Genomic DNA, 26,985 nt, shown 5'->3' with positions numbered 1-26,985 from the left:
GCCCTGAGCCCTTTCTTGTTTGCATTACTGTAGTAATGGACACGGACAGGTTGACAGATGAAGTCAGGCAGGGGGCACTCTGCTGTGGACTGTGATGTTCACGGTGATATGTAGCGAGAGGAGGGAACCGGTTGAATTGAGTCTGGAAAGCCGGAAGCATGCAGAGAGAGGAGGAATGAAAGAGCAAGCAGGAGCAAGACAGAATGTGTGTGTCTGAAATGAATGAGAGACAGAGGACAGTGGAACAGTGACGATGCAAGGAGTAGAGGTGGCGAAGGTGAAGGAGTTTAAATACCTAGGGTCAACTGTCTAAAGCAATGGGGAGCAGGGGCGTCACAAGGGGGGGAAAGAGGGACTGAGTTACTAGGGCCCAAGGTGGAGGGGGCCTTAATTATTAAGCTATTGAAAAATAGCAGATATACAAGCTTGTAGATCTGCTATTTTTGAAAAGTCGTGGAAGTGTGTGCAAATCTTTGAATATATTTATTTTTTAAGCAAATGTTTTGCTTCTGGGGGGTCCCTCCCTGGAACTAAATATTTTGAGATGGGGGTCCGTGGCCAAATACATATCATTTTGGGGTTCCTTCACATGAAAAAGTTTGAGCACCACTGACATAGAAACATGTTTTTCAAAGACTTTTTCAAAGACTCCTTCACGATTTTTCAAAAATGGCAGATCTACAAGCTCGCAGCGCAGCACTCGGTGCCGCGCTGTGAGCTTGTATATCTGCTATTTTTCAATAGTTAAAACACAAAATAATGCATAATAATGCGTTCCCAGTCTAAATGGGTTAAACCCCCTCCTCCTATGAAGAACATTTATGGGGATGAATCCTTGCACCCAGGGCCCAGAATTTGGTTGCGACACCCCTGATGGGGAGTGAGGAAGAGAGGTGAAGAAGAAGAGTGCAGGCAGGGTGGAATGGATGGAGGAAAGTGTCTGGAATGAATTGTGACAGAAGGGTACCAGCCAGAGTGAGAGGGAAGATGTATAAGACAGTGAGGGAGAGAGGACATGTTGGAGTGACCGAGGAAGATGCACAGAACAGAGACAGATGACCCGCAGTGGCAACCCCGATGGGAATTATCCGAAAGAAGAATTAATTCAATCTCACGAAGCCTGTGATTAATCTTATTAAATGTGCCAAATCTTATATAAAATTCTCTCCAAACCCATCTTTTAACTTCCCTTCAACTGCAACTTCAGTTGAATGACTAGATCGTCACACACACTAAAACACATGCACGCAGACACAATCTTCAGCAATGCGTAAGACTACACAATAGTGTATTATATGGCCAGTTGGCCAACATCATTGGTCTCTCTTTCAACTCTCTCTCTCTGTCTCTCTAGTGACAGCAGCATGAAGGCTACACACAGCCCTGTCACCCCCATAGCAGAGGTGACAGCTTTCTCCAGAGCACATGAAACCTCTCTCTTCTCACCATCCTTTTCTCCTTTGTTTTGAGTATTTCCAATTTCCAATACTTTTACTTCTACTCCACTACATTTATTTGAAAACTTTAGTTACTAGTTAGTTTGCAGATATAAATTATAATATTATAAAACATACATAAACCACTTTAGCCCGATTTTATACCTAAGCTATTTGAAAATAGCAGATTTACACGCGTCACTTGTAGATCTGCTATTTTGAAACATTTTGTACTTTTTCTTTTCTTTTTTTCCGGACTTTTACTTGTAACAGAGTATTTCTATACTGCAGTATTGTTACTTAAAATTTGAATACTTTTGATATCCATAGAAGAGGTAAAGTGAGACAGAAAGGCATGCTAAGAGATAAAGAACCCTTATTGTTTAGCTTATTTTCCATTCTGTACCGCGCTGCAAAATCCCCAGTACTCAAAGAAACGGGAGCACTCTCTCTCTCTGAGAGGTGCATAGACTTGTATGCAGTGTGCGTCTTTTGTCTGCCTTTCATTTTGTGGGTCGTTCGGTGCCAGTGTATGACGGAGGGCAATGACGATAGGAGCCGACATTGCGGCCCCAATCCCAAGCACAATGTCTGCGCCCTAGGACCTCCGCACTCACTGACATCATAGATGCCCAGCACTGCAGGGTGTGTGTGTGTGTGTTATTTTATTCGGCGAATGTGTGCATCTTCCCTTCTCTTTAATCAAGGAGTGAGTGGAGCAGAACAGAACAGAGAAACAACCTGGAAGCTGTCTGTCTGTCTGTCTGTCTGTCTGTCTGTCTGCTTGCCTGTTTAGATTAACAGGAGTATTTTTCTGTCAGTTTGTCTCTTTGACTGCCTTTCTGTCTCTCTCTGTATTTCTAGGGCTGTCACGATTATGACATTTTGACGATTAACTGTCACTCAAATAATTGCGATTAACGATTTAATTGTGTTTTTGGCGTTGACAATTACATTTCTGTTTGGCTTGTAGGCTATTGAAGTTTGCACATGGCAAATATGACACATAACATAATCGCGACGCGTTTCCACTATTTTTTAAATGTTTGAACATAGGCTATATAAACATTTTTCAACATGTAAACGATTATGGCGATTATCACAAAATAATTGCGATTATGTCAAATAATTGCGATTATGTCAAATAATTGCGATTATGTCAAATAATTGCGATTATGTCAAATAATTGCGATTAGACGATTATGTAATACTTGTGACAGCCCTATGTATTTCTGTCTTTCTTTCCCTCTGCCTGCCTGCCTGCCTGCTTGCCTGTCTGCCTGCATGCTGGCACCACTGCATTCTAATTACCCTGGTAAGCACTAAGCAGTTCCGGATGTTCATCTGTTTCACTGGATGAGATTACTCTGAGAATATCTTCATCAAACTGCAATCTTCTTGTGTATCGCTACAGCCGGGACCACCTGGATTCAAACAATGTGGGGCTCAATTAAAACCAGTGGTGTAAAGTAACTAAGTACATTTACTTAAGTACTGTACTTAAGTACAGTTTTGAGGTACTACTTGAGTTTTTCCAGTTCTCAGTACTTTTACTTCTACTCCACTACATCTGGGATCCAAATATTGTACTTTTACTCCATTACATTTATTTGAAAACTTTAGGTACAAGTTACTTTTCAGTCTCAGATATAAATTATAGTATCATAAAACATACAGAAACCACTTCAGCCCCATTTTATACCTTGACCATTTGAAAATAGCCGATCTACGACGCGTTGTGAGCTTGTAGATCTGCTATTTTTAAATGCTAACATTTTGTACATTTACTTTTGGTACTTTAACAAGTAAGTATATTTTGATGCCAATACTTTCACACTTTTACTCAAGTACATTGTGGATTCTAGACTTTTACTTGTAACAGAGTATTTCTATATATGCAGCATTGATACTTTTACTTATGTAAAGCATGCGAGTACTTTTTCCGCCACTGATTAAAACCACACTGATATATGACTGTCAGGCTGGCTGTTCCTCATATTCATCACAGCAGGGCATTATTGAAGGAAGTGTGTGTGTGTGTGTGTGTGTGTGTGTGTGTGTGTGTGTGTGTGTGTGTGTGTGTGTGTGTGTGTGTGTGTGTGTGTGTGTGTGTGTGTGTGTGTGTGTGTGTGTGTGTGTGTGTGTGTGTGTGTGTGTGTGCGTGCGTGCGTGCGTGCGTGCGTGCGTGCGTGCGTGCGTGCGTGCGTGTGTGTGTGTGTGTGTGTGAGCAGGGGCGTCGCACCAAATTCTGGGCCCTGGGTACAAGGATTCACTGCGGGGCCCCTGTGCTTTAACTATTGAAAAATATCAGATATACAAGCTCACAGCGCGGCACCGAGTGCCGCGCTGCGAGCTTGTAGATCTGATATTTTTGAATAATCATGAAAATCTTTGAATATTTCAAATCCTTCTGAGTTTTTTTGAAAAACCTATGTTTCTATGTCAGTGGAGCTCAAAACCTTTTCATGTGCAGGACCCCCAAAATGGTATGTATTTGGCCACGGAACCCCATCTCAAAATATTGAGTTCCAGGGACCCCCCCCCCCCCGGCCCCCCCCCCAGAAGCAAAATTTGAGTTACAAATGTTCGCTCAAAAAATACACATATACATAAGATTTGCACACATTTTCACGACTTTTCAAAAAAATAGCAGATCTACAAGCTTGCAGCGCGGCACTCGGTGCCGCGCTGTGAGCTTGTATATCTGCTATTTTTCAATAGCTAAAGTATAAAATAATTAAGGCCCCTCCACCACCTTGGGCCCTAGTAACTCAGTCCCACTTTCCTACCCCTTGTGACGCCCCTGTGTGTGAGACAAAGACAGAGCGAGAGAGAGAGAGGGAGAGCTGCTGTCTGAATGTGATGATTCACAGTCCTCCTCCTCCTCCTCTTCCTTCCTATCCCCTTTCCGTATTGTTTCACTCTCTCTTCCTTTCCCCTTCATCTGCCCAGTCCTGTCCTCCTTCAAACTTAATTTCCCATCCATCCATCCATTGTCTGTTTTCATTCACCATCATTCATTACCTATTTCCTCTCTCCCTTATACCCTTCACTTGTTTCTGATCATGTCAAAGGTTGTTTGTCGTGCAAGTGCGATGAAATATAGATTAAATTATGGTAGCAACAACAATTACATTTTGGTGTGTCTAAGTAGATGCACATCACAGCCCATATACTCTCCCAGCAAGACAAGAGAAAACAGAGAATAGCAACTTTCTCCTCTGGGAAAGGCTCTGCGCATGTTGATTGACAGAGTACACATGAAGCAGAAAGACAGAATTTCTGAAGATGATAAATCATTGTTTGTGCTTGCTGGCAGGCAGGCGTGCGCGCGCGTGCGTGCGTGTGTGTGTGTGTGCGTGGAGAAAGAGAAGGGGAGAGCGAAAGAGAGAAAGAGAGAGAGAGAGAGATATGGATGACCCTTTGAACCCAGTCATAGCAGACACATTGTGGTAGGTCTAGAAATAAAGCAATACAATACAAATGTGCCCGTTTGTAACTCAACCTTGACAGGTTTATGTTGGCCTCCTTCTGACTGGTTGGTTAGTGGGCTTAGTATGACCTCTGCTGTTCATATATGGAAGTGCACCGTTTATTTGCCAGGATGGGTAAGGCATGGGTAAACGTAGCTTATTTTGCTTTTCAGAGATCACCCATCTAAAGAAAGAAAGACGATGATGCAAGCACAACTTCAAAATATTCAGCTACGATCACAGGACTATCTAGTCTTTGATTAAACAGCTAGAGTAAACATAATTAACAGATGGAAACGAAGCGGTACCAGCCAGGGGTTTCCATAAGGATAATTGCGACCGTCAGGTCGCAGTTTAGTATCAAAACCTCCACCGGCCGTCCGTCCGTCGGTCGGTCACACGTCACACGTCACACCTTTGCCCTGCTCATATCTCCGCATCAGTATGACATCACACTGCTGACATCAGTATGACATCACACCGTACACAAATGACCCTTATATAAGACCGGCATTATCTACCGACAGATTAGTAACAAGATGTCAAAATCGTCTAGGAAGGATGGTGTGAGTCATGCTGGCACCCTTCGCGGCAGGAGGAAGCTGGTGCAATCGACCCCTTGGCTTGTCGGGACCCCTGCCTACTAACGGGGTGGCAGGCTATCACCTCAGACTAGAACCCGTACGGGGTGGCCGACACCAGCCCATTGACAAGAGAGAGGCCTTGATGTCCCTTTACTCTTTGATGGGGTGGCCAGTTGACTAAGAGTTTCCGTTCGGGCCTTCTCGATATTGTACAGATTTCCACGGGAAATCTGGGGGTGGCTGTTACAAAGACCCTCACTCACCTTCACGTCATGTGGCTAGTCGTTAGGTAGCCATAGTTACACGTTGAAGGTTGAATCTCCAGATATGGAGATAACCAACACATCCCTCCATATATGGAGATAACCGACGAATCTCACTAAGTCTGACCTCACAAGCCCCATATTTGGACACGAACAACATATAACTCCATATATAGAGACATAGCTGCTGACATCAGTATGACATCACACTGCTGACATCAGTATGACATCACAGCGTACACAAATGACCCTTATATAAGACCGGCATTATCTACCGACAGCTGCTTTTTTCAGCTTAACCCAGCTGAACCCAGCGCTGCCCACAAGGAGCGCGAGGGGGAGGGGAGCAGTGATAGCTGGAGCGGGTAATCGTACCTGCGACCTCTGGGGCCTCCAGAGTCCGAGTTATGGACACTAACCACTCAGCCATCACTGCTCAAGAGATCAAGGGTTAGGAACCACCTTCTAGGATGGGACGATAATCGACATTATCATTTATCATGATGAACAACACTCACAATAATCTTATCATAGAGATTTAAATGTATCGTGAAATTGTCCTCCGGTGTTCCTCAAGGTAGCATACTGGGACCTCTGTTGTTTCTAATAATATACGTAAACGACATGGCATCTGCCTGCGACTGCAACCTGTTCCTGTTCGCGGATGACTCTGCTCTCCTAGTCTCAGACAAGGACAACTTGCAGGTTGAAAAGACCCTTAGCTCTGAACTAAGTAAGTTCTGCACATGGCTCAATGACAACAAATTATCAATACACCATGGGCAAAACTGAATCCATCCTTTTTGGATCTAAGCATAACCTTAGAAAGGTTGATAACTTCACAATCAAAGTGGGTGACAACGTAACGAAATGTCCTACTTAAAGTTAGGATGCATCCTTAAAGCTAATCTTTACAGCAAAATGATGACTTCAAAGGTAATTTAAAAAAATCATGACTACGGAGTCCACATATGTATGGAAACTAATTAGGGTCCTTTTCAGGCTCACCTCACCGCTACTCATCAGTCAAGTGTGGGGTGGCTCAGAGTAGATGACAGAGTACAGCATCTTGCAATGGGCCTGGTGTACAAGATACACTACACACTAAGATACCCATGTACCTGACAAAATACTTTAAAAACGTCAAGGATGTCCACAATTACAACACCACTTAATACAGGCGGCAGCCACTTGTGGTAAAAATAAACCTAGCCTTGCCTTACCCTACCCCTGACCCTATAGTAAATATCTTTATTTTTTTTGCACTGTTTTTTTTTTTTTCTTTTTTTTTTTTACGATATCTATTGCACAGTACTGTGTATCCATCTGTCATTCAATGTTATATAAGATACATAAAGGTTTCTTGTGTAGGCCTAAATAAGCCAAAAAGATCACTAGGATCTATTTTTAGTTGACCTTGTACCAGTGAACTGTACTGTCATGAAACTGTACCTTTTCCTATGCAAACTTCTAAAAAAGTCTTCAAATCAATCAATCAATAATCGTGACATTACATTTTCATGTCCCATCCACCTTCCAATAATAATCATGCAGGCTGCAATTCAGACATTATCCACAGGATGGCAGCAGTGTTTTGGATACATATGTCAGGTTTATTCCAAAGTGAGGAGTATGAATGTTTAAAAAGTTATGTTTTATGAATTTCCCCCCAGACGCCCCCTATAAAAAAAACTATAGGTGTTTATGTGGACTCTTTCCCCATTGACTGTTGGGCAGAACAGTGACGCTATTCTTCTCTCCTAGCCATAAATTATAACTTCCAGTAGAGGGTGCTAATATGCGGAGGTTACGTCTCTCCTGGAGTTATAACGCAGAGTAAAATAGCTCTCGCTGGTTGAGCCTCCATGTCCCTAATCGCCTCAAAACATGTTTAAATCATGAAGTTGCTCACCTCATCATCGAAACAGCTTTATATCTACCGATGAGCCCACTCGTTGGCATGTGTTAGTCCATATGTTTCTAATAAATTAATGTTTACTAAAACTTCTCTGAGACTCGCGTTTCCTCGTCGGAATGTTTCCGCATACAGAGCGCTTCAGAACTACAGAACGTTGGAATACTTCCGCATACAAAAACGTCATGTCCTAGTATGAGCAAATCGCAACGGCGATCAACGTCACGTGATATGTAGCCTCGCGTAGCCAGGCTTTTACTCATCTCGCGTGATATGTTCGGCCATTTTACCCAAGCAGTTCAAAAACAAGGAAAGCGATGAGACTCAAAGAAGTTTTAGTAAACATTAATTTATTAGAAACATATGGACTAACACATGCCAACGAGTGGGCTCATCGGTAGATATAAAGCTGTTTCGACGATGAGGTGAGCAACTTCATGATTTAAACATGTTTTGAGGCGATTAGGGACGTGGAGGCTCAACCAGCGAGAGCTATTTTACTCTGCGTTATAACTCCAGGAGAGACGTAACCTCCGCATATTAGCACCCTCTACTGGAAGTTATAATTTATGGCTACTTCTCTCCATGGTTACCCGGTCTATTTCTGAATTCATCCCACACTAATGCTAAGACAATTTAGCAAATTCAAAGGATATTATTCAGCCTCTATCTCTAGACATTCACATTTTACTCAGTTTGACTATGCATGGGAAGATATACCTAATCTCTGTTATCATATATTGTATAAGCACCTCACTTTTCCAAATCATTTTTCATCATATTCAATGGCGGCTCATAATTTATGCAGCCTAATTATTTTGTACAGATCTTGGAGTGGATTTTACAATTAATTTCAGTTGAAATGTTTGGGATTTTTAAATGACAACAGCAAGCTTGACCTAGATCTTGAGTCTGACCTCTACTAGACCTGCACCCCAAAATGCATTGCAATAGCAACAATGCAAACGGTAGCCTAATTAGTAAATAATACAACACTATCAAAACCAAGAATAAATTACTAAACTATGAAATAATAATAATAATGTAGAACAGCAGCTAAATAAGCAACACAAGGTGAGTGCAGTTTGTTGGATGTAGCCAAAATAGTCTACCATGTTTTAGCTGGTTTGTAAACCAACTGGGTTAATTATTTATGTAGGTTAATTCCTGATTAGGCTAATAGACAAATATTTGTAAATGTAGCCTAATCATTGTTTTGCATTCACATACTTTTATATGGGTATACCTGCTGTGGTTGACACTGATGGATGGCCTATCTGTTCTGTAGATCCCATATTGGACATCAACTATGGGGGGGAAAACATGCCATTCAAAATTGGTTTCTGTTGTATTGTAGCCTAGTAGTCATCATCATTTTGGCATAATGAAGACGGTCTTCTTGGTTTGGTCATCTTCTCTGACTCACCTGTCTTAATTGCTAGGCTAGCAAATGGCTTGCTCAATGTTGCACTTGTTGTCATGCATGAAGATAAAAGCATGTATTCTTTTGAAATGTGGTTGTTGTTTCAGTAGCCTAAAGTTGGGTAACGACCTACTACAACTATTGACTGTGGGTAACCAGGTAGCTACTAATAACAGCACAGCGAAATTCATGATATGAACCTAATAGCATTTATAGCCTTAATTAATTGGCTATGTTTTTAAGTTCTCTAGTGCTGCAACAAATGATTCCCGCTCTTCTGTGCTAATTAACAAGCATTTTAGCCACATGTGTACAGCAGAAGAGTGGGCACCTGAGGCTGAGATGTTTTTTTTTTTTACAAAAACTAGGCCCTATACCTCCTACTCAAGCCTAGCCTAGAGAACGAGGCAACCAGATGCTCAACCAGAGACAGTAAAAAAAAAACGTTTTCAACATAACATTGAAAGTTCTATATCATTATTAAACATACCTTTAGTTGTTGTGTGGAAATAAGAAGAAAGTTCCCCCCTTCTGTGTTGTCTGGAGGATTGATTGTGGAGTCATGTGATCAGTGACGTCACATCAACTGCAAGCCAGTATCTTACACCATGTCTTCTTAAAGGAGTAGTTCACCCCCAAAATGACTTTTTTTGAAAATTGAAAATATTTTTTGTTTTTTGTCACCTAAGACAAAAATTTGATTAGAGTAAATTTGCCCCCATTAACGGGTCCCGATCCGGAACGAATGGGGGGTACATTTATTGCTATGACATTTTTGTCTTAGGAATGCGACAAAAAACTAAACATTTTATTGAACTCTACTCTCCATGGCGTGACTAATCAATAGAAAAAAAGTCATTTTGGGGGTGAACTACTCCTTTAAACGTTTTCAGGCCAGGGACCCCCAAACTAATGGGGAGATGGAGCAGGGAGGGACCCCCTACCTCATAGGGTGGGGGTGGGGCTACAACATATTATATTGTATCCACCTGTTTCCGCAAGACTTTACTGTAGCATTATCTGCAGGACACTTCCGGTAAACAGACATACAAGCTCACGTCGCCTCGCAGATGCAACCGTTGTGAGCTTGTAGATCACACTCGGCAGCGACGCCGGAAATGCCCCTCGCCTTCTGCGCAATGCACGATGGGATGTTGGAAAGTTGTGGATAGTTACCGGTATGTATAAAATTGTGTTTCATGTGTACAAACATTTGTAGGCATACCATGTTATTGTGCATTCAATAAAATGATATAAAAATGAATATATTAAGATTAATATATTCATGCTTTTATTTTAAACGTGCATGTATAAGTGCGTACCATTTATACACATACCTTATTAACTGAGAACCAATGTCAATACTATCAATCTATCACTAACAATCTGTCAATTGCACAATAATCATGTTTATAAGCTATTCAAAAAAGACAGAATCATGTATTTTTATATTTCCGTTCACGAAAAAATATTTTGAAATATCATTTCTGATAAGTAGCGAGCTAAAAATGCTTAGATGATTTTAATTTAAATTAGCATAAATGTGCGCGACTGTAAAAACAAAATGGAATTGGGGAAGAAGCTTCACATCCGCTTTGCTTGCCCAGATTTATTTATTATTATTATTATTTTTAATCTAATGAAGCCAATGCTTGGGAAATAAGTACATTACGATTTGATCATGGCCTAATATTTCAACAATCGCTACAAATTGCAACAAAACCTGTGGATAGCCAGTCATGCATGGGGTAGAGTAGTGCATGTTCTAATTAGTTATACTTGAGGTAAGCTTTCCAAGGGTTTTCCCATGGGATTATAACTGCACGTGACATGACGTCACAGGATATCAGTAGGCCTATATATACAAAGCACTCAATAACCAAGGCCCTGCATACATTACAGACTCTCTACCACCATACACTCCAGCCAGAACACTCAGATCCTCCACAGCACTATTACTCGACACCACCAAAAGAAAACACCCAAATAAGAAAATTGGAGAGGCAGGGTTCTTCTTTTATGCAATAAAACTATGGAACACCCTCCCCCTGGAACTAAGACAAGCAAACTCCACAGAGAGCTTCAAAAATGTTATAAAAACACACCTCTTCAGATTAGCCTTTGCACATCATCTCATATACTAGCACCCTCAGCACCTTAAATAATGTTTCCTGTCTATGGTCACAATTTAATGAATGCTACTTTTATCTTTCTACCTGTATCTTTGCATGTTTAACTTGCTTTTATTAACGTTAATATTTATTTTACTATATTTCTTACTACTGCACTTTTCTCTGTCTTTTATTGCCTGTTGCTTATTTTATTGCCTGTCGCTTAATTTATTAACATGTCATGTTTGAGTTACCATATTGTATATCTGCATAATGTTGTGTGAAGCACTTTGATCTGCAAACCCTGTATGAAAGGTGCTATACAAATAAAGTTTATTATTATTATTATTATTATTATTATTATTGTAGAGGCCCAGGGATTCTCCAGTTACCGGCCAAGCCTCACCAGCAGCGAGCTGTTAGGTATTCCTCAAACTGCAGGGGCTACAGGCAGCCACAGCTCACCATCGGCAAGCTTCAGTGGCAGCATTGCTACCTACAACAGGTGCCAAGTCTCCCTGCTACAGTTGCAATGGGCCTCGAGACATCTGTCGCATCCAGGCAGGGGTGGGCTGGCCATCTGGCATACAGGGCATTTGCCGGGTTGGCTGGTAGGCTAGGGGGCTGGGGGGGCTGGTGGCAAGCCTACTGCATATTGAGCAATCAAATACAACTTGTTTGTCCAATTCTCAGACCAATATGCTTATTTTCCATTCATTAGCTAACTAGCCAAAGTTCTGACACATTTTGGCACTAGGCTAATCATGTTCATACTCCGCTTGTTGGTGGTGAGAACTCTACGCACACTTATACAATTTATGAATTGTGTAGTTGTGTAGTTATCATTTATGTTGTCTGTAAAAGTTGTGGTATTAAAGGCTTGTGTATGGAAGCTCAGTGTGCTTAAAATGGATCTGACCAGCAGTACGTCTTCCAGGCCCCGACACACCATATGTGCCACCCTCAACCGGTAGAGTATCTTCGCGCGCGCTGGTTGTGGGGGCTGGTCTGGTCAAGATGCCAGGGCTGAATTTTAGTCCCAGTCCGTCCCTGCATCCAGGTCCAGGTGGCCGCTCGACTGACCTCCATCCTGACTTCACCTCGCACTGGCATTGGAAGGGCAAGCACTGCAGGCCAGGCACACGCACACATAGACATCAAATGGGGCTTGAGCCCCTGCCCTTTTATCTGTCTGTAAAAACTGTCCTTTCCAGACCATAAATGCAAGTTTAACTATGGTGAAAGAAATGCAAATGCCCTCTTTCCATGCCATGCGTACCTGAAGGCAGCATTCAATAGAATTGCTTTGTCAAAACTCTCCTGAACTTGAATGCAGAATGTTGAATGATCTTGCCCTCTCTGTGTAGAAATCCATTCCATTACGCCACATCTCCAGTATTGACTTGCTTAGTTCAGTGTGGTTTCACACACCGAAAATAGCTGACCTCCAAGCTCGCGACGCGCTGTGAGCTTGGAGGTCTACTATTTTCGGTGCTTCCACCAAAAGGCCCTTTTGGAAATTCCAGCCCCTGCCTCTCTATCATTCTCTGCACGTCCCTGCTGCAGAAACTGTCACACCACACCGCCGCCCTGGCTGTCCTAAAGCGGAGATCTGGCCAGCCTCCCTCCGGGTATCTGTCTGTCCACTTGCCCTTGGTACTGAAAGCATACCCCCCACAGGACAACACTAACACTCCATCACCCGAGCCTCAGGGGCCTGGGAAGTGAAAGAGGCATGTTGCCTCAGCAGCACCTTTGGGACTTTGTGATGTGTGGGTGGGTTGGTTACTGGGGACTGTTACACCCCTCAGGTGGGGGGCTGTAAAAGCGTGGTGTGCCAGTTCAACTTGGAAGGCTTTCCCAGCATACCTCAGGGAGTACCCACACTTATTGTTGTGGCAACTGTGCTATTTGAGTTAGAGAATGGATTTGTTTTTTGGTTGTGTGATTGATGTTGTTGTTTGGTGTCCGTTATTCCGTTTATTTTCACATGTGTTACATGCTTGTGAAACCATAGATATAGGCATGGATGTAGTGGACGTTATGTCTCCCCCACTTCTATTGCAATACTGAGTGCTTGGTTAGCACTTTCGTTGAGAAAGAATAAAGAGAGTTTCCTATCAAGCTATTACCATGTCTCTTCAACCATCAAACTAACCAGTGTGATCCACTCCTGTTACAAAATGTATTATGTATATGGTAGGTATATTAATTGCCTGAGGCGGTGGATACACGCACATCCAAAGAGACTACGACGGGTGCTGGACCAAAAAATAAGTACAGCAAAAAAGAAGTGAAGGACCGCACACCGTCTCGAAGCTCCCCAAATATTTATTATAGTCAGCGGAATAAAACACAACGTTTCGGCCTGTGTTGGCCTTCTTCAGGTGTAAAACTCAGTTTTACACCTGAAGAAGGCCAACACAGGCCGAAACGTTGTGTTTTATTCCGCTGACTATAATAAAAGGTATATTAATTGCGACCGTAGGTGAAACCGGGCAAATCCTGTCCGTGTCAATGAGTCAGTGAGTGGGTCGCCTCAATGTCTATAGCTTACCTGTTCTCAAATGTAATATTTTATTATGAACTAAATGATATCAATAATATTTTAGCACTGATTGCACCCTGCACTAAATATCTATAATTTGTATCAAAACCGGTATGACAGTGGAGCCACAACAACAACAGAATACTATCGAGCATTGTAATTACATGAGCAATGCTGGTACAGTAACTTTGCATGCCCATTGCCCATAGCTCAATAAACGTATTGACAGTGCAGTGAGAGAACATTGACTATCCCATTGTAAACAGCAGTACAGCAGCAGATATTAAAGGAGTAGTTCACCCTCAAATGGCTTTTTTTCCCTATAGATTGAGTTCAATAATATTTTTTGTCGCATTCAAGCCAATAATTTGAGGAGACTCTTCGTAGGCCCATTGATTCCGAATGGGGACCCAAATGCATTTGGGTCTCCATCCGGAATCAATGGGGGTACATTAATTATAATCAAATTATTGTCTTGGGAATGTAACAAAAACATTATTTTTTAGATTGAACTTGGTGTGAGTAATTAATAGGAAAGAAATGTCATTTTGGGGGTGAACTACTCCTTTAAGTAGTACAACATGGCAGTCTGCAGCTGTTGCAGGCTGGCGTCTCTAAGGGCCAAGGAATGTTGTAAACAGGAATACATGCTGCAATCCATATTCTAGAATACATATGACCCTCCACATTCTGTGGAGAGTCAAGTGTGCAGATCAAAATGTATTATAACAGGGGTCTTCAACGTTTTCAGACCAAGGACCCCTTATAGCTGAGAGAGAGATGAAGCAGGGACCCCCACAACCTTTCGATAGATTCCATATAGTTTCATTGTTTTACAGCACGATCGATCATCAGTGTATTTTGGATTCATGTCATTTTGTGTTTTCAGATATTTAACCACTTGAACAGTCAATACTTAATAAACTTTCACCTTTCACTCTGTACTTAGTCTGCTCTTTTCCCCCTCTACACCAAAGCTCTTTGCCAAAAATAGCAGATCTACACGCTCACAACGCCTCGCGCTGCGAGGCGTTGTGAGCTTGTAGATCTGCTATTTTTGGCTAAAGTTCTCAGAATGTGGACGCTAGGGTCCAAGTCGTTAATATAAAAAAGGAGGAAAAAAAGTTTCTATCACTCAACGATTTGGAGGACCCCCTGTAGTAACTCTGAGGACCCCCTAAGGGTCCCGGACCCCCTGTTGAAGACCCCTGATTTAGCGTGCTGATTGAATGCTCAATTGCAATCTACAACAATGAGAATCACATGGATAATAATAATCAATTAAATGTCATCATTAATTGTAATCTTTTTTTAATTTTCATTCAAATTAGTCTCTCCCCAACCTCTGCAAGGACCCCTGGGAACCAATGATGTACCAACCAACAAACAAACAAACAACAAACAAACAAACACAGGAGCATATTCCTTCAAATTCATGCTACTCTAGATCAATGGTCCTCAACCTTTGCGGGCCGTGACCCCCAAAATAATCATATTTTAACAGGGGACCCCCCCCCCCCCCCCACCCTGACGAGCACTAAGAGTTGAGGCATTACATTTTGTATAACACGATTCTATTGTGAAAATAGAAGATCTACATGCTCACAACACCTCACGTTGCGAGGCGTTGTGAGCATGTAGATCGGCTATTTTCACAATTTCTGAAAAATATTTCTATATATAATATTTGACAATTTGGCCAGTGTTTAATTTGTAATTTTAGAGGTATTAAATTGTCACTTTAGAAATGATGTGCATATACCCTCTTGGTCCCTCTATACACCCTCTATACACTTAAACTTTATCTTGGTTTGTTTACTGTTGAGAAAGAAAACAATGTTCCACATTAAGCTAATCTGGGGACCCCCCAAAATAATTTGGGGGTCCTTTTATAACTCCACTGGTAAAATGACAAATACAGACAGACAGACAGGCGACTTGATTGCCCTCAAGTGCGTCCTCTGGCGCATGGGAGGACTAATATGCGTAATAAGGTTTTTAGAGGGCTGTAAAGCATTGGGCTGATGATGTCATTTTCAAAACTTAACTCACTCCCCCAAGTCAGTCAGAGGCGGCGATTTGTTCGCCTCCTATTTTATTTTCCCGTCAACTTTTCCCAAAAACGGTTAATGCAGAGAACAGCACAAGGAATGCGAGGGCGTAAAAGATTGTTGCTGAACTAAAAGACAGACATACTGCTGGCAGAACTGATCGGGACCGATCGGGTTTTTTATTCAAGTGTGGATTTTAAGCCCCTTTTCGGTGGGCACATCGCTGAACTTTTTTTTTCTTTTTTTATATAATTTAACCGCTACCACAATGAATCGAAGTTTTAACAGATCGCAACCTTTGCGACATGCGGAATGCAACGCCGTGGAGGTGAAAAGCAAGGTGAGAAAAGATACAAATCTGCCTCCGTAAATGATAAATGTTGGGCTTATAATGTGTGGATTTGATGAGGAAACCCCTGTTCACATGGTCCGGGACCCCCGTCCGCCCGTCCCGTTAACGGGGCTGTAGCCTAGTGTGTGCTTGTTTGGAGACACTACTCGTGTGGTGCATCTTACAAACTACTTGCCGAGGGTTTTTCATGCTTTCTGAGCGACCCTCGCGTTCAAGAAACGCAAAAGTTGTTTGCGGTCGTGCGTTTGTTTTGTATGTTCGTGTATTTTTCAGTCTTTGGTGTTGAAATCCCGCTGTAGGACTCAATCCTGCTGTGAGTTTTTGGGGAGTTGGAGTTGGAAGGAGAAGACTTCTCCCCGACTCGCCACGAAGCTCTGTGGATGACAATGTTGTAAAATAAATAGCCTCTTTTGGTTTACTCTTTTCCTCCCGCAACGCGGCATTCGTCCCATAATAAACATCACATAATAATGTTAGTATTCCCAATGCCCCCTCGGACGTTTTTGCTACATTGTTGCAGCGTCAACCGACGCGTGTATTTTGGCAACATTGATGCCAATTGTTTGCCGCCGCTCGCTTTCAGATCGGTCAACCAATAATAACACGAATGGCCACAAATATATTATCGACCCATTAGCATTAGGCTCTCATAACGCAGCCCACTACTAGTCAGAGCATCTCTCCTGGCTCCATATGGAAGCTGAGGCTTAGGAATCAATCAATTACGGTAGTTGAATGTTTTGCATGTTTTCACACCTGTTACACACAGTTAAATGTTCTATAGATACGTTCAATTGTGCATTTAGTCCAAATGCAGGTGTCATATACAGCATCCACACCACAGTAAGCATAAAAGGTAAGAGATGCACAAATAAGTAAAACATAAAATAAAACAATGACATTAAATATAAGACTCAAAGTAGCATATGGCCTGGTCATGCACTTGCATTGACTGGGTTAGCACAAAGCATGAACTATTAGCCTATAAATGTAAATATAGTCTTGGTTGTATCATGTGTGTTCTATCACAACACAAGTAATAACATGGCATAAATGGACAGCTCCAACCTGACCTGTCCATCTGCACTTGGACTGACAGAGTGAACGGGTTAACAAAGTAGCCTATGAAACATTAATGGACATAAATAAATACAAGATCTTGCCCAGATAAAAAGGGACGAGGTTGTAAAAGTAACTGATTATGATGGCTTTGGGAGGGTGGCGATTTAGCATTAATACATTAATGCGTGTATGCTGCTAAAAGATGGCACTGTGTCAGTGTAAAAGTGTTAGTTTCCTTCTCAGTTTATGGCAGAGAGAGAGGTCCTGACATGCATATTGCATGCACATGCACTCTTGCATAATATGCAATCACATGCTCTATCTCTCAAACACCGTATCTAACAAATTAACACACATAAATCCAATCTCTGCTTATTTTTTTATTGCCCTGTCTCTCTCTGCGTCTCTTTTACACGCTGCCTTCTAAACAATTCCATCCCTGTTGTGAAGTGAAAAGACTAGTTGGGCACAAGATCATAAACCACCCTCCTACACACCTAGCCCTGTGTGGCTCATCCATCATTTTGTGGGTATATCCACTCCACAGAGTGATTTAGGGTGAAAAAGAGTTGAGTGGGTGTTTGTTGGCTAGGCTGGGACGGGACGGGTCCTCTGGTTAAAGTTTGTTCCATGGAAATGGGGCTGTAGGTGGTTTGTTTGTTTGTAAGCCTGCCAGGCCTTGTTTGTGGGTATAGGAGGTGGGAGGGACTCACACGTTTGGTATTGCGTGGGTGGGGATGGTGGATGTTGACTGTGTCGTCACATTAGAAGTTATTGTCAGTGCCGCTGAGTCATTGTCATTCACCGTCCCGCTTAGGACGGATAGGACCGATAAGATGACTCATCGAACCATCCTCATCCAGTTCACCATTAAGTCATTGTCATTCATTACTGTTGTCTTGTCCTGCAGACTTGCAGTTTCGGTATCGTGTCTGTATCATGGTGTCTTACTCTTGATTGATGTGTAGCATCATGCCCACACGTCCCCCAAGTCCAGACTTTGTGATGCCATATGGCAGGATTCCCTAAATAGTTTTCCCCAAGGTCTGAATTATCTCTAGGGTACCAAGCAGAGGGCCACAACATTGCAGGGGGCGACGGTGGCGTTTCCGCTACTCCAGCAACAGTTCAGATATTGTCACTGTCGGGCAGAAACCTCGTATCTCCAAGTTTCACATGTGTACGTTTTTTGGTAAAGCAAAGCCCTGCTTCATCATACAAGATCGTTGCACAAAACTAGTGAAAACAGCAGATCTACAAGCACACAACGCCTCGCATTTAGTCATTTTTTTAGATGATAAATACAAAACGAACGATTTGGACGTACAAGGTTTCCACCCAACAATGATGATATACTAGTGTTGTTGGTTGTTGCTGCTCTTATACTACCATTATTACTGGGGTTGGTGGGGGCCAGACAGTAGCCCCCCGCGGGCTGCAAATGGCCTGCGGGCCGCCTATTGGGGAACCCTGCCATATGGAGAAAACATCTATCTACAGACACCAAATGTAGACTCTAAATCTGAGTTGTTTTTGAAAACTTACTGGATGAATAAGACTGATGCTTGATATTGGCTGATATATTTAAACTCGTCTGGATTGTTTACTGTTGGACGGTGGGTTCCTGAGGTTCCTGTCACAGTCAGCTTGGTTTTTCTCACCGACGGTGAAGGTGCTCTAGTGATAAGCCTATCTGGAGGCGACACCAGAGGTGTCCATCTGGCTGTTATGGAGCCTTGGGTCCGGAGCTGGTTTCCCTCACTGGCGACAGTTATCAGTGATAGACAGGGTCAGAGAGGGATGGGGGAGAGAGAGGGGGTGACCGTCAAGCGCAAGAATTTCAGGTTCCTTCTTGACCTTCCACTCTCATTAGCATGCCTGATCTTCGAGTCTTGGGGCCAGTTTAGACCTGCTGCACTTGAAATGTAGTATTTTGTATGCATTATTAATGTCCTAGGAAGAATACAGTTGTTAGTGGGACAACAGGAGAACATTAACCAGGCAGACAGGCCAGCGGGCGCAAAACAGTATTCAAGTAAAAACAGAAGTGTGCAGTAAGCTAAGCTTTTATTATTCTACACCTCTGTGTCAGAGGTGAGATGATCCAGTGTTGTCTCAGGACTTGTTTGAGCCTGTTAATGTTGCTTCACTCTGATTGGACGAGAGTAGTGATGTCACCATTCATGTGATGTACTCTCAGGTTTTGGATTTCAAATTTAGGCCAGTGACTGATTAATCAACCATGTTCAGACTTGCTCAAAGCTTATTATACCCTCGCTGAGAAAAAAAGTACAGTGCAATTCTGTGGTTCTAAGGTTGACATGAATTGTCAATCTTGACTGAAAAAGTATGCGCCAGTGACTAAATGAACTGGCTGAACTCCCGCTTATATACATTATGGGGTCATTCGGGTACGATGTTATGTTAATTATGCAGTTCAATTCAGTTTTTGCACTTAAATATTCCCCTTGCCTTCTGAGAAACATGTTTGTCAACTTATTATAAATACCCTGATGGAGGCTTCACTGCTGCCAACATGTGTCAAGTGACTCATTGTTTGTGCATTAGTGTGTGTGTGTGAGGTGTAGAACTGTATGAGAGTTTGGCAAACTCCAACAAACCTGCCGTCCCACCAGCCTCCTCCCAGCATGCAACTCTTCTATTATGATCATATGTCATCTCCTAATTACAGAGCAGAGCTGACTGACTAATGTGTCCTCTTCTGTCCTAGCTGTCACCTTACCTCTCTTCTGTCCTCTTAACCTCATCAATCGTTTGAACTTGTTTTCTACTCCCACACCCGCTGTCCTCTTCTCTTCTCTTCTCTTCTCTTCTCTTCTCTTCTCTTCTCTTCTCTTCTCTGATAATTACAGTAACATACATCACACCACACTCAACAAATTACCACTGTGATTTTGACTCCAGTGCTATTGTCTCTGACTGTCTTGTGTTGTGGTTTGCAGAAGCAAGCAGTTCCTTTGTTTGTCTCCATCTCATGGTGTATCTCTCTCTCTCTCTGTCTCTCTCTCTCTCTCTCTGTTGATATCCTTTTATCTATATTTTATTCCTTACTGTCCTCATGCTCACTCGACACTCACTCTTGGCTCTTTCTTTAACCTGCGTATTCCCTCCTAGTTTTAATGTCACATGATGACCCCACCATGACCCTCTCCTCTTTGTGGGCCAGTGACCTTAGCACAAAAAGCAGAACCGTAGCAGAACTGCTTATTTAACATATGAACCCTGGCATCTCTATTCTGGGCATTTCAATCTACAAGATCACAGTGTGTTTTGACTTGTGTTTTGTGACACTTTGTAAGCTTTTAGATAGCTATTTTTGACAAATTTGGTGTGGAGTGATAAATGGAGTTGACCAAGTATAGAGCACTTGTAAAAGTGTGTTCCCTTGCACGTGTATTGTGGGCGGGAGGTGGGGCTAACTCCTGATGTCATCTCCACATTCTAAAATGTCTTACTCATCTACCTGGATTGTTCTATTTGCTACACACTCAACACACACACACAAGTAGGGATGGGACGATATGAAAATGTCATATCACGATTATTGTGACAAAAGAAATCGCGATTTACGATATTATCGCGATAATCAAAAGCCATTATCCTGGGGTGGGAACATTTGCCCAAAAATGTGCAGACGCGTTGCAAGTCTTTTTGGCAAAGACATTTGATAGAGAGTGAAAAAAAGACTGTATCAAGTACGTATATTATAAGTACATTTACCAGTTATAGAGGGTTTATGTGGTACCGGATATGCAGCTCGGCAAATAAAAGGTGAATTGATCCCAGTGCATGACGGAGGACAATATCACGATAAATTAAATCTCCACGATACGATTATCGCAAGTGTTTTTTATCGCGATAAACGATAATATTGCTTGTCATCCCATCCCTACACACAAGCATGTTTAAAAAATAAATAAAATAAAAATCATGTGCATTTGAAGCTTTTCTGTAATTGATCCTATTCCTAGACCCATTAAGACTGGGAACGCATCTGTGGCATTCAAAAATGTAGTCTTATGTAAAAAAAGTAGTTTGATATTTTTGGAATAATTTTGAATTACAAAATAGTTTGAGAACTAATTTATAAGGCATTTGTAGACTCAGCCTGAAGGAGTATCAATTGCACAACTACAACTGTCATAGGAAAAAAGGTATTCCTACCTGTTAACTATAGGACAATGACCAACCTTTCTATCAGATGTTGGATCTGTAAAAGCGGAATCTTTCTAGGGGATTAATTAGGCAGATGGCAGAATATAGAGAATCTTTCCTCTTTACTATCCTCGTGAAGCCATTATTGAGAGCGCGCTATGCCGCTTTTATCACATCATGAGATGTGTTATCACCTTGACTTGTCTGACTGAAACTGGTTTTGCTATGCAGCCAGATTAGTTTCCACTCTTCCTTGAGTTGGCTAATAATTTACTATAAGGCCTGCATGGGTATTGGGTAATAGAAAAGGTGTAGATGCGAGTCACATTTAGGGCTGTCACAATTATTACATAATCGTCTAATCGCAATTATTTGACATAATCGCGATTATTTTTCATAATCGTCGTAATCGTTTCCATGTTGAAAAATAGTGGAAATAGCAGATCTACAAGCTCACAACGATCGCGACGCGTTGTGAGCTTGTAGATCAGCTGTTTCCACTATCAATGTTATTTAAGTATAAAGTAATGATTTCTTTTTATATTTAGGTTATGTGTGATATCTACCATGTGCAACTTCAAAGGCTATAAAAAGCCAAACGGTAATGTAATTGTCAATGACAAAAACACAATTAAATCGTTAATCGCAATTATTTGAGTGACAATTAATCGTCATGTAAAATGATCGTGACAGCCCTAGTCACGTTGACAATTTACTTTTCAGTTGAAAATGATGTCATTTTCATTGCACAACACGTTTTCGCAGTACAAATTAGGCCAGCATGCATGAAACTGAAAGACACCATAACTTATTGTACCCAAAGAGGATGAATAGAGCTGTGACAGAGTTCAACTATGCTTCCACACTAGTATACAGTCAGTCTGTCAGCGAACTGGGTTAGATAAATTCCACAAGGTCAAGAAGACTGCCAGTATCCTCTTCCTGTTTAGTCGCCATGACGACTGACTGTCCCTCTAATGTTTTCCGTTTGTCTTTTCTTCTGATCCTCCTGTCTGTCTCCAGTACGGCGCAGAGTTCCGCCGCTTCTCGGTGGACCGGGTCAAGCCCGGAAAGTTTGAGGAGTTCTACAAGCTCATCATGCACATCCACCGCATCGCCAACATGGAGGTGCTGCTCGGCTACGCTGACGTCCACGGCGACCTGCTGCCGATCAACAACGACGACAACTTCTGCAAGGCGGTGTCGACCGCACACCCGCTGCTGAGGGTCTTCATCCAGAGACAAGGTATTTACCTGAACACCAGGCAGGCCCTGGATACCTCTGTTCTGTTGTGGGCAGAGTTCTGGAGAGCTCCCTGCTGGCCTACATCAAAATACATTTAAAAACACGTCAATAATGTGTCCTTTTACGTAGGCTTACTTGAGATTTTCCAGTGTCTTTTTTAAGTCTCTACACTCGAAATACGTGGGGTGTCAGCTTTTCACAGGTACACCTCACAAAAGTAGCGACATGAAGCTACAAAAGTGACACTTGTCACTGCATGACAGACGTGGTGCATTAGATCAACAAAAGTGACATTGAGTTGTCCTCAACCTTTTTCAGCACTCCAGTGAAGCAGTGAAAGGTCAATACATTTGTGTTTCACCATTTCCACTCCCCTTCCCTCTCCACACAATTCCTGTTCTCTTCCATAAATGGGAAGAAAAACTCCTTCTCCTTATTAAACAGTTCCCTAAGCTATTAAACTGTACCATTGTCATTACACACAACATACAGTGTGGCTGTGGCTTAAGCGACATTTCAACTCGGAAGCAATGTAGCTGGCCATGATTAGCCATTTTGTAGCTAGTGTGAAAGCAGCATTAAGCCATATATAAACAAAGTTCACAACATGTCACGTGTTGTGTGAGCTTATGCTGTAGATCGGCTATTTTTGAAACATTTTTGAAAACTGTTTTAATGGTATCCCCAAAATAGGCACGCCAGGATGGTTAATAGAATCGTCCACAAAGTGGACCAGGGTGCAACTTGAAATAATAGTCAGAGGCAGAATTCAAAGGGCACCTGGGGAGATTGGGGTTCCTGAGGACAAGGAACAATGCAAACTGCACCGTTTGTACTTTCTCTTTCACAACAAATTAACCACTTTAAGCCCTATTTCTTCCTCCATACATGTACTGACTAATGCAGTGTTTCTCAAACTTTCACATTTCAACGTCTCCCCTTAACTCTGACAGTGTACAAATGGAACCAAATGGACACTGTCAGAGTTACAGACTTGTATGGGTCAATTTAGACCCCCTTAAAGGAACCCACAAAGTCCCTGGAATCCACTTTGAGAAACACTGGACTAATGAATATAATGGCAGAATTCAATATCACAACGGATTTAACGAGGGATTTAAGCACGAGCCATTCATGTTTACTTAAATGTTAACCTACTGTAATGTCGCAATTCTCAGCTTGTACTGAAAATATGCTTTATAGAAGAGCCACACTTTTCATTTTGTAATAGAATGTATTACTAGGTCTTGTGCAACCTGTAAATTGATAGCAGTATTTACTATTTACAGTTCATGTTTTTAGTTCAGGGGCCTCATGTAGCGTGAAGTGTGACGTGTTACTGTACCATTGCTAATCAAAAAACACTTTTCCACACAATATCTTCTCACCCAGTTATGTTTGTCCTTACGCACCAAGAACTCTGGCACTTTCTGTTTATGTCATGCAAGTGTGTGTGTGTGCATGTGCGTGTGTGCACACACACGCATTTCCTGTCGTCTTATTGGCTAGATCTGTGTCTGTCTGGACAGTTTAAGGCTCGTCTTATCCAAAGGAAGGGCTTGCAGGCAGACGAACACACACACACACACACACACACACACACACACACACACACACACACACACACACACACACACACACACACACACACACACACACGCAGGCCAGTGCACTGGCAGCCCCATAGAAATCAGGTCATTGAGCAAAGCCAGTATCCCGGCATACCAGACATTACTGAGAGACAAAGGATCTGCATGAAAAGAGAGGCTCCTTGCTGAGCTGTGTGTGTGCGTGTGGGAGCGTGTGCACACGTACTTGTTCGCTTGTTCCAATAGAGCACCACGGAACACTGAATGGGAACCAGTTGTATTCCCTCTCTCCATCTCTCTCCCTCTCTCTCATTGATCCCAGATCTGTAGTGGGCCTTGACTGCCTGCCAACTACCTAGCTAGCTAGCATACAAATTAATCTATCACCACTCGCATCTATTCATCCTCCAATCCCTTTTGGAATGTCCCTGGCGTGGTTTTGTTTTGGGCACGTACACTCGAAGGTTTTGTCTTAATTGTGGTCCAGTCGTCGAGCTACAAAAGCATGGCACAATGTGTTGAATTATCTTGTAGCGGACTGGAGATTGAAAGAGCGTTTGGCTATTCACAAGGCCCGGCCGCAATCCCCTTTAGATTTGGTCTGATACAGTGTCTTAAAGAGGCTCCATCCTGAATACTCTGATTGTATGTTGGGGCAGGTCCATCTGCCAAAGCTGAACAATGTGCTTCTGAACTGTTAATACTGACTGAGATATCTACACTCTACAATACTGAGTAAAAACTAAATGTGTGACTCCAGCTCACTCATCAGTTACAGTTGTTAATAATTCTGTTTATATAACACCTCAACACCTTTCCATGCATCGGACTAACCACGGACAAAATACTACTAACAATACAACATTTTACAAATAAATTACAAATAAATAAATAAACGTGAGGAACATTCTATACCTGGTTGGCTGGTTCTCTGCCTAGCTTCACACTATGTACAGTACATGCATAATATTTAGCTTGGACCCTGTTGGAAGGAGACAATAATAGTTGCATTTGGATCCATTTCCCAAATTCTCTGTCATTCTTGATTGTGTATTGTCTTATAAAGATGCCTATGATCCATAAGGAATATGAACGCTGATTTGGACATATATTTTGAAGTTACCTAATGTCCCACTTGCGGGACAGCTATGGTTGGCCGTGAGAAGGCCTGTTGCTCCTGCAGTTGCTGTGGTCGTGGCGTAAACAGAGTGCTGACATGGTGATGTGTGCTGTTGTGACTCTGGACTTGGCTCAAAACACAATAAAGCCTCAGTGGCTTCTATTGTTGGTGAGTGGACAATGAGGTGTGTGTGTGTGTGTGTGTGTGTGTGTGTGTGTGTGTGTGTGTGTGTGTGTGTGTGTGTGTGTGTGTGTGTGTGTGTGTGTGTGTGTGTGTGTGTGTGTGTGTGTGTGTGTGTGTGTGTGTGTGTGTGTGTGTGTGTGTGTGTGTGTGTGTGTGTGTGTGTGTGTGTGTGTGTGTGTAAACTTCCTGGTCCCGTTGTTTATGTTGGTTACATAATCTTTTAACACATTAAAACCAGGAAAACATCTTTGTCACATTAGATTTTTAGTCAAAAATAGCAGATATACAAGCTCACGTCACGTCGTGTAGCTACATCTGCAATTTTTATACATTTTTGAAAAATTGTGATTTGAAGGCATTTAAAGAATCGGCCTCGGGGCTTAATGAGTTTAAGGTAGACTTAATAGGAAAAGATTACATTTGGGTTTAGGATTAGGCATTTAGAGGTTAGGTTAAGGGTTAGAGTTCGGCTGATTTTATACTATATTGAAGTCTGAAGATCTGCTGGCTCACAACTTGTCGAAAACGAAAAGTAAGGGTTTTGGACATACAAGGTTTCCACCTGACAGTTTGTGTGTGTGAACAACAGACATAACTGCCCGTTTATGGTTGCATCTTCTTCTGAAACAACGAATTCATCTTGAAATTGCCTAATAGTTTTCCCCACCAGTCAGAAACATAATGTTTTCCTTTTATAACATGGAGCCCTACTGGCCTTTTGTGTCCTTTTCAAGTGGTATGTGTGTTGTGTGAAGCTGTGCCAGGCTGTACCAGTGTACCAACACAGGTCATGGGTGACTGAGCCTGCACTTGGTGTCACCCTGTAGCTACTCATCTCTTTCCCGTCTGCGGACCACCCGAGACTGAGTGGGCTACACATGCACACACACGCGCTTACAAAGACACTGTGACTCACCATTTGTCTCAGTGGGAGCATTGTAACTAGCTTAACACAGGCAAATTCAACCTGCGTTGGGCCCTCACACATACATGCACTGACGTACAAGGCACGCACGCACGCACAGACACACACACACACACACACACACACACACACACACACACACACACACACACACACACACACACACACACACACACACACACACACACACACACACACACACACACACACACACACACACATATTAACACACACTCTGCAAACACCCAACAATGCGGCTTCCATGGCAGCCAACAATAGTTGTTTCCCCAAAGTATCTAAATGTCTCTCTTTTCTCCGCCAACTCAGCGTATGAGTAGCACGGCTTGGCAAGTTGTGCGGCAAGTACTGGGAGCTGATGGTAGGTGTGGCTCTCCACCTCAGCAGTCCATCTCCCAGGGGTCTAGCGCATTGTGACGGGGACAGACTCCCGCGTGTTACCGGCTGATACCGACAATAAGCCACTCCCGACTTACTTACTTTCTCTGTCTTGACTTCCACTGAAAAAGT

At 42.4% G+C, this 26,985-nt stretch overlaps 1 protein-coding gene across 1 annotated transcript in view; it reads left to right on the top strand.

Moving 5' to 3' along the window:
* The first annotated feature begins 15,899 nt into the window (after positions 1-15,899).
* The window catches only part of pard6gb (par-6 family cell polarity regulator gamma b), a 53,863-nt gene continuing 42,777 nt past the window's right edge, over positions 15,900-26,985 (top strand). Inside the window, exons 1-2 of the mRNA XM_080735172.1 lie at positions 15,900-16,144; positions 22,418-22,640. Coding sequence (XP_080591298.1) covers positions 16,073-16,144; positions 22,418-22,640 — 295 coding nt within the window. The 5' untranslated portion in view covers positions 15,900-16,072. The remainder of the gene's footprint in view (positions 16,145-22,417; positions 22,641-26,985) is intronic.

Source organism: Nannobrachium achirus, assembly GCF_963921795.1.
Source record: "Nannobrachium achirus genome assembly, chromosome: 10".
In the NCBI taxonomy this organism is placed as follows: Eukaryota; Metazoa; Chordata; class Actinopteri; order Myctophiformes; family Myctophidae; genus Nannobrachium; species Nannobrachium achirus.
The sequence above is the reverse complement of the archived record's forward strand: the minus strand, read 5'-3'. Positions and strand labels throughout refer to the sequence as shown.